The 9,283-nt window shown below is 38.5% G+C and overlaps 1 protein-coding gene across 1 annotated transcript; it reads right to left on the bottom strand.

Moving 5' to 3' along the window:
• Positions 1-7,663: 7,663 nt before the first annotated feature.
• On the bottom strand, positions 7,664-8,194 carry LOC127796834 (LOB domain-containing protein 18-like). Its single transcript, XM_052329239.1, has one exon. The coding sequence runs from the start codon at positions 8,192-8,194 to the stop codon at positions 7,664-7,666; it is 531 nt and encodes a 176-aa protein (XP_052185199.1).
• Between the last annotated feature and the right edge of the window lie 1,089 nt (positions 8,195-9,283).

Below are 9,283 nucleotides of genomic sequence, written 5' to 3'. Positions count from 1 at the left end.
ATTGTATTATTTTTGAAGAGAACCCTATTTCTCAATCTCTACTATCTTGTAAAGAGCGTACAAAATCCAAACTAGTGAGTGTGAGACTCTAGAAATAGTTTGGTGGTGGTGAAGCCAAGTGAAGGCTTTGGTGGTTGTAAAAAAAGTTTCATATAGTGGATTTGATTGAAAATCCTAAGGAAGGGAATCCTTAGGTAGTGGATCTAAGTCATAAGGGCCGAACCACTATAAATCGCTGTGTCCTTCTTCTCTTCACTCTTTACTTATTCTTGCTTGATTATACTTATTTGTTTTTGGTATTATATTATGTTTTGCTTTAACTGATCATTCTTTATTTTCTTGTTATTGTGTGCATTCAAATCACATGTTTTTCACCAAGTTGTAATTTGAAGAGTATATTGGATCTAAGCACATACTAGCACAGCTGGCGGATATCATAATTATCCATCTAGTATTTAAGTGCTCCCGTACTCTCAACTACAATTTTGGTTTGTATTAAATTTGTTTTCTCATATATATACGTGCATAAGTTTTGCATTAGAAATTTTAAAAGATGTCAATTCACCCCCCCTCTTGACTAGGTTAGAACTCAACAGGTATATGTTGGAAATAATGCACGACTTGAAGTACAAGGAATCGGGATTTGTGAGATTTCGATAAAGGATGGACATTGTCTCCATTTAGTAGACGTACTCTATGTACCTCAAATTAGAAGAAACTTGATTTCTGTGTCTTGTCTTTTGTATTTTGGTTATGAATTAATATTTCGTGGAAATAAAGTGGATCTATTTTCCAATAAAAAATTTGTTGGTTTTGGTTTCTTACATGATGGTTTCTTTGTTTTGGATTCTTCAAATGAAAAGTCAAACACTCATTATCTTATAGCTGAAAGGCAAGATGAATGTTTATGGCATTCAAGAGTAGGGCATGTAGGAGAACCAAGAATGAAAAGGTTAGCCAAAGAAGGCTTACTTGGTTCTTTGAGAAATGTATCTCTTCCTACATGTGAATATTGCCTTGCTGGAAAGATGAGTAGGAAACCATTTTGGAAAGGGTCCCGAGTTCAGTTTCCATTAGCTTTAGTACATTCTAACATATGTGGTCCCTTGAATGTGATATCTAGACAAGGGTTTAGATATTTCATCACATTCACTGATGACTATACTCGTTATACACATGTGTACTTGTTAAAGTTTAAAAGTGAAGCAATGAGTTGCTTCTTGGCATATGTGCAATTGGTTGAGAATCAACTTAATACTATGATCAAATGTCTAAGGACAGATCGTGGAGGTGAGTATATGTCTAATTTGTTTAAGGGGTTCTGTGAGCAAAAAGGAATAGAAAGGCATCTTACTATTCTAGATACACCCCAACAAAATGGAGTGGCCGAAAGGAAGAATCGCACACTCCTAGACATGGTGAGATCTATGATGGCTCAAGCCAACTTAGATATGTCTTATTGGGGAGATGTGTTGCTAACAGCAACATATGTGCTCAATCAAATGCCCTCCAAATCAGTATCTTCTACTCCTTATGAGTTATGGACTAAAAGGAGGCCAAATTTGAGCAATCTAAGGCCTTGGGGCTGTGCAGCCTATGTCTATAATACCAAATCTGAATTTGGAAAGTTAGGACCAAAAGGAAAGAAATGTGTTTTCCTTAGGTACTGTGAACACTCTAAAGGCTATGTGTTTGCTGATTTAGAGGAAGGGAGTAAAAGACCTGAATTTGATTCAAGGGATGTAGTATTCTTGGAAAATGAGTTTCCAAGAAAAGGGAATGTTTCTACAGGAGTTTCCTTTTATGAAATGTCTGAATCACAAGTTGATACTCACAATGTATCAACTATACCTACACCACAAGGAGTGTTTGGGAATGTTGGATTGAGTAGGAGCGTTGAGCATCCAACTGAAGTTGGTCAAGATGTGACTAACAATGATCAAAATATTGATCAAAATATGCCCACACAAGAAAGTGATCAAATAGATCAACATCAAGAATTGGTCGAAGAAAATCAACCTCCTGAACAACATGATGATGATGTGCATCATGATGCTTCTCCTAGTGTGCGTAGGTTTTCAAGAATATTTAGAAGACCAAAGAAGTGGTGGATTCTAAATGATGAAGTGAACATGGTTTCACCTGAGGTGGATGATGAACCTCGCACTATTAAGGATGCACTTAATAGTCTTGATTCAGATAAGTGGAAAATGGCTATGGAAGAAGAACTAAATTCTATGAGGGATAACCGTGTCTGGGACTTGGTTGATCTTCCACAAGGGAGGAAAGCAATTGGGAACAAATGGGTTTTTCGAATCAAGCGAAAAGCAGATGGTTCCATTGATAGGTACAAGGCACGATTGGTTGCCAAAGGGTACACACAGGTAGAAGTTGTTGATTATCAAGACACTTTCTCACCTGTTGTCTGGTTTAACTCTATTAGGATAATACTTGCAATAGTAGCCTATATGGACTTGGAATTACATCAAATGGATGTTAAGACAGCCTTCCTCAATGGTGATTTGAGTGAAGAAATCTATATGACACAACCAGCAGGTTATATCGAAAATGGTCAAGAACAAAAGGTATGTCACTTAATGAAGTCGATATACGGCCTGAAGCAAGCTTCTAGGCAGTGGTACCTAAAATTCCATCAATCAATTTTGAGCTATGGTTTCAAAATGATGGATGAAGATCATTGTGTATATGTCTTGCATTCTAAGGACAAATTTGTGATCATGTCACTATATGTAGATGACATTCTATTAGCAAGTAATAACAAAGGGTTTTTGAAAGTCATCAAAGGATGGTTATCATCAACCTTTGAAATGAAAGATATGGGAGAAGCTGCATACATCCTTGGAGTTTAGATTCTAAGGAATCGGGCTACAAAGTTGCTAGCTCTATCTCAAGAAACTTATATAGATAAGATTCTTGAACGCTTCCATATGAAGGATGCTAAACCAATGAATACCCCGATTGCCCATAATGCCAAAATTAGTGAGGCAATGTGTCCACAAAACCCTCAAGAGAAACATGAAATGGAACAAGTTCCATATTCAAGTGCTATAGGGAGCCTAATGTATGCCATGATGTGTACACAGCCTGATATAAGTCAAGCTGTTGGGTTATTAGCTAGGTATCAATCCAACCCTGGAAGTCAGCATTGGAAGTGTATCAAAAGGATTTTTCGTTACCTCAAAGGTACGAAAGATTATTGTTTATGCTACCAAGGTGGTAGTTTACAGTTTGTTGGATACACGGATGCTGATTGGGGAGGTGATAAGGATAGATGCAAATCTACATCGGGTTATATTTTTCTGCTAAACAGTGGAGCTATTTCTTGGAGTAGCAAGAAGCAAACTTGTACGGCTTTATCCACCATGGAGGCTGAGTTTGTGGCGAGTGCTGCTGCAGTACAAGAAGCCATATGGCTTGGTCGTTTTATTTCCCATTTAAGTATAATGCCTTGCAAGAATGAGCCTATCACAATATGCTGTGATAGTCAAGCAGCTTTGGCTTATACAAAAGATCCAAAGTATCATGGGAAAACCAAGCATATTGGGATAAAATATAATTTTGTGAGAGATGCACTTGAGTCCAAGGAAGTTTGTTTGAAATATATACCTACGACGGCTATGGTGGCAGATCCTTTAACTAAGCCTATACCACCTGATTTATTTGTCCGTCATGTTCAGGCAATGGGGTTGCGTAGGATATGATTGTACTTCCTTGTAACATGCAAACCATATTGTATTCACGGTTGTTTTATTAATGAAATGAGTAGATGTATTGTAACGACCCGTTAATGGGTCTAGGTGTTATGGGTATTTTAGTTTGCACATTAGAGTTGTTGCCTTTATTAATTAATTGTTACAAATATTATATGAGTTGGTAATGGGGTAAATTAATGAAAATAATATTTGGTGTGAAAAAGTCTCAAAGTTGTGGGCTAAATGGGTTTGGGCCTTAATTGAATTAGACCATTGATACATAATTAAATCTTAAGTGTAAATGAATTGGGTTGAATCTAAATCTCAAGAAAAGTCCATTGGGCTTTAGTTAACTTGGGCTATATATTTTGACTTGGGCTTGGGTTATATATTTTGACTTGGACTTGGGCCATGGGCATAGAGAATGGTATCTTAATTGAAACGAAAAAAAGATTAAGAGAAGGGTAAAATGACCAAAATGGGTAAGAGATATGTGAATTGTGTGTGTTAATATGAGGGGCAAATTAGGGAAAATTAAAAGGGAGATGGATTGGAAGGAGTTGGGAGACAAGTCTCCCACATTTTCCCCTCCTTTTCTTTCTTCTTACTTTCTTGTTCCCTTTTTCTTCTCCCTCTCCCGATTGTCTCTTCTTCCTCCATTGTTCTTCTTCATTGAAGCTTCAAGTGGAGACTATGGAATTTTCAATTTCAAGGGGTGTCTTCATCTCTTTGGATTTGCAACCATCTAAGGCAAGTTCCCTTCCTTCTTATTTCAAATTCAAGATCTTCTTCTTCTTCTTCTTCTTCTTCTCCTTATGATTGTGTAAGTTCTTTTTCTCTTATTTATCTTTTAATGCAAGTTCTTCAACCTTGTTTCCATCTTAGAAGGCTTGTTTCCTTCATTTTTAAGTTGTTGCTCTTAAATTCTTATTCTCGGATTCACTGACCATGTTATGTTCTTTGGTCTATAACTTCTTGTGTTTATATCCAAATTGAGATCCGTTTGTTGGGTTGTAAACTATACATCTTAAGCTTCATTTTAGACACAATAATCGAATTTTTTGACAAAGATTTGATCATGTTATAGCCTTGTAAATCCCTGCTAAGATCTGGAAATTTTACTGCTTTCGAGTAAACTGACCTTGTTGTACTCTTTAGGGTATAACTCTCTATGGTTATATCCGATTCAAGATCCGTTTGTTTCTTTGTAAACTAGACTTGATAATATTCATTTGGTAAATTTTTTGAATTTTTGGCTGCGTTTTGAGCCTACAGTATCCTTGTAAATTCTTGCCCAAAATCTGGAAATTTTCTGCTCTGTTTTTGAATAATCTGTTCTTGCTTCGGTTTTTGGGGTATAATGCTCTGTGGTTATATCCAAATTGTGATCTATTTATATTTCTATAAAATAGACATCATGGGCTTCGATTCAGTATAAGATTTGAAATTCTTGGTTATGATTTGTACCCATAACAACCTTGTTGAATTCTATGTAAAATTCTGTAAATTACTGTTACAAATTCTGCCTTGTTTCGGTTTTTGTGGAATATCTCCTCGTGGTTATTTCCGATTTCAAATCCAGTTGATGTTCCAGAAACTAGACTCATTAGGCTTTGATTTGGTATATCGTTTGTGGTATTTGACCAAATATTGAGCCCGGATTGGATTTTTGAAAATATGCTTGAAATCTGGAAATTTCTGAAATATGTTGTTATTCAACTCTTCCTATGTAGTCTATCCTTCCTACGTTTAAAATTATGATTTTTGTATAGTTCTTCCATTTTTTTTTTTTTTTTAGAATTATTCTTGATAACCCTCATTTTTGGATAAAAGGGTTTTATTTTCCTTATTTCGATAAATCTTGCAATATTGATTCGTTTTCCTGATGAATATTGCTAAAATCTAAATAGGGTTTTTTGTGTCACCCTACATTTCTTAAGGAATGACATTATTCATTAGGGTCTAGTGTCATGCAAGATTTGGTGGTTCTTGCATGTATAAATTTTGATTCCTTGCAATTATTATTGGGGTAAAAATATACCGTAAATATTGATTGGGCATTTCTATAAATATGAGTAAATAAATGTATTAAAATTTACCATTTGATCATAGGATAGTGCACACTTTAATTTATGTAATTGTGCATGTTAAGCATGATTTGAGATTTTTCTTAATCATTGAGGATTGACATGAAATTGGGATATGCATATGTGATGCATGATTATACTGATTTGCGCACCTATTATTTTGCGCGACGGCTAAGTCCGTGGGTGAGAAAGGATATCCTATGAGCGCTTGACGCGGGTGAGGTGGCCATCAACCCGGTAGGCGTGGCTCAAATTGTTATTATTTGTTGATGTATTTTCATGATGCACATATATTCATGTATGGATATAAATATTGGCCGTGGGAGCCTTGAGAATTATGCGAAAAATTCCTTACTATTGGTGCATATGCATGAGCATGGAAATGAGTACATAGTATATATAACAATCACGATATGGGAAATTAATGTAAATGGAAAACTTATGAGTTGCGTTATACTAATATCTTCTCATAGAGTTGTTTACTCTATCTTGTTAATCCCTGCCTTTGATTCTATATCTCCATGCTTTATAAATACACTTGCTGAGCCTTGTGGCTCACCATGTTTACTCTCATGTCATTCCAGGTATATGTAGAGCAATGGTTGGGGGCGAGCCCAATGGGGCTAAAGCCCAGGGTTAGAGGTGTACAGAGACTTCCAAACTAGATGGTCTATGTTAGCATTTGTGATGAGGGCAAGTGTGAGGAAATTTTATGTTGTAAAATTTGTTAGTGCCCCTTGTATTTCATTTTGTTTAGACTATGGTCTAAGATGTTGTACACCCTTATGTTAGCTTCCGCTGAATTTATCTAAGGATAGTACTATAGTGTTGTATGTTATTGTTCTATATCACACTTGTGATGACCTCCTTTCGGATATCCTATGCTAGCGAGACTATCCGGTAGTGGGCCACTACTGTTTTGGTATCAGAGCAACCCGGGCCGTGTGTTGGGACCGTGTACTAGCCTAAGGCTGGGGGTACTGGACCAGTGACCGTGTATTAGCCACAGGCTGGGAGTACTGGACCGGGGACACTGGATGAGGGATTATTTATAGGTTATAAGAGCAAAAGTTGGGATGAGAGGAGTCTTTGTACACATAGGAATGACAAGTAGAGTTAAGGGTGTGTTTAGTGGTTTAAATGAGGTTAAGCTAAGATAACGTTCAAAAGGTAATTTGATTGTGTTTGAAAATGAGGGGTTAAGTCCTTTATAGCAGTGAAGAGGTGATGAAATGGTTCGCCGAATATTGAGACCATGTATTGTCTCAAGATGTCCATAGAAAGTGAAACCCACGGAATGAGGAATGGCTCTAGCTTGGAATAATACTACACGTGATGCCTATTAGTGATGGGTTTAATGCTAGGGACCACTGAATGCAGGTGGGAGGTGGCCACTAGGTTAGCTCATGTTGAGGGACTGTGACCCTTTATATGGGGTAACCAGTCTGTTGTAGAGACGATTAAACGCCGAATACCTAGAGTGAACTGTAGGTTATGTCTGGACTAAGCCTAATTTCCGTGGGGATTGTAGTGTCATGGTGGTGCCACTAGCATGGCGCGGTGGTTCAGAAGTTTGTGTAGCCTGACTTAGGATGTAAATTTCCAATCTTCGAATGAGATGACAATTAAGATTCGATATCATTTACCTCGATGTGATTAATTATTAAAAATTGCAAGAGGTTGAGATAATTTGTTTGTAATTGATATGCTATCGAGGGAAGGACAAGGAAATGAAATGTTAAAGTACTCAAAACATAACATTCATTCCATATGTTCAAATATAATACAAGAGATCAAGTCGTACAGTAAAAAAAAAAAAAAAAAAGGAGGTGCAAACCATAAAAACTGATAATGTGCCAATGCTCAAGGACGTCGGCGGTGGCCAAAGATGACTAGACCTAGCTCATCAAGGTCATCCAAGAGTGGCATCTGGCTGCTACTCGTTTCGCCATTGTGAGATAGAGTAGCCTCTGGGATGGTGGGAGGACTGGAGCTCCAGTTGGGATTTGGATCAGGTTGAGGAGCAGAATATGGATGTGTAGAATAATATGCTAATAGTGAATTCTGCAATAGAGCACAATAGGCTTGCAGCTCACTAACCTGTTGCTGAAGAGCAAGAATGTGAGATACACACCCATAAACAGGATCCTGAAGTCGGGCTTGAGCTTCAAAGAGAAGTGTATCGGAAGCCCAAAATCGGTCATTTATCGAAAACGGAGTCAAGAGGTTGACGACATTTCTGATAGTAAAAACTTCACGAACGGTAGCAAAATGAGCAGTACCACGCTCACAACGAAAGTAAGGAGCAAAAATGCACTGTGGATGACATCCTCTATTTAAGACTACACAGGCACCACATCGAGACCGGGGGTTTATTGTGTTGTGCCTTGGCATGATAGATATGGATTTGGCTAGATCTAAGCAAATCAGATATGTGTTAGATCTAATTGAATGGATCAAATCAGATATGGGTTAGATCTAATCTGATAAGTCAAATTAGATAGGGGTCAAATCTAATGGGTCAAACCTGAAGCGAGTTGGATCTGGTCGGGTCGGGTTGTGCCGAGTCGGGTCCGGTCAGACCGATTGGGTCGAATCGACCCCGATATGGCAGTAGTTGCAGAGGCGACGAGGGTCACTGTGGCGGCTGAGAGAAGCCGAGCGAGGGCTGACGGCTGTGCGAGGGAGTAAGCAGCGGTGACTGCGTGACCGGATCTGGCCAAGGTGTCGGCCGATTGTGCCGGCAGTGATGGTTGGGATGAGCTGGTGATCAGTGACTAGGCGTGAGGAAGCCAAGCGATGGCTTGCGGCCGATGGTGATGCAACGCTGGGGTGGTTGCCGAGCCGGCGATGGCAGCTGTCGGAGGTGGTGGCAAGGCTCGCGATCGGTTGCTGTTGGCCGATTTGTGAGTTGCAGAGAGAAGGAAGAGGAAGAAGAAGATGGTGATCGGCGGCTAGGGCATGAGGAAGTCACGCGGTGGCTTGTGGCTGCTGGTTACGCAGGTGCTGCGATGGCTATGGTGGAGACAGCCGGTGGAGGCTGTGCACGGTGGCTGTTGCCCTAATTGTGCGTTGCAGAAGAGGAAAGAAGAAGGAAGAAGGAAGAAGAAGGGAATTCGGGAGAAGAATGAGAAGGAAGGAGAAATGAAAAAATATATATATATATATAATATATATATACCAGAAAATCCTTAAAAAATATATATATATGGGAAAAATTCCTAGAAAATAGGAAATGGAGATTTACTAATATTTCGGAGATTTTGGAAAAAAAAAAAGGGTTCGGGCACGTGTTTTGAGACAGTGCACAAAAATGGAGATAGTGTGCTGGAATTGAGGTGATGCAAGAGAATCAAGAATTTGCATGTGTTTCAAGGTCAGGGCACACATACCAAGGAAGTGCTTTAGGCTTAAGATGAAGTGATTTGTGCAAATTTTGAAGTTGACATGCAAATCGAGATGATGAACTTATTTCAAGGTGTG

The sequence above is a fragment of the Diospyros lotus genome, chromosome 3 (assembly GCF_014633365.1).
Source record: "Diospyros lotus cultivar Yz01 chromosome 3, ASM1463336v1, whole genome shotgun sequence".
NCBI classification, from domain to species: Eukaryota; Viridiplantae; Streptophyta; class Magnoliopsida; order Ericales; family Ebenaceae; genus Diospyros; species Diospyros lotus.
The sequence above is the reverse complement of the archived record's forward strand: the minus strand, read 5'-3'. Positions and strand labels throughout refer to the sequence as shown.

Coding starts and splice junctions, on each gene's coding strand:
- LOC127796834 (XM_052329239.1), bottom strand. CDS start 8,194: ATGCCAAGGCACAACACAATAAACCCCCGGTCTCGATGTGGTGCCTGT.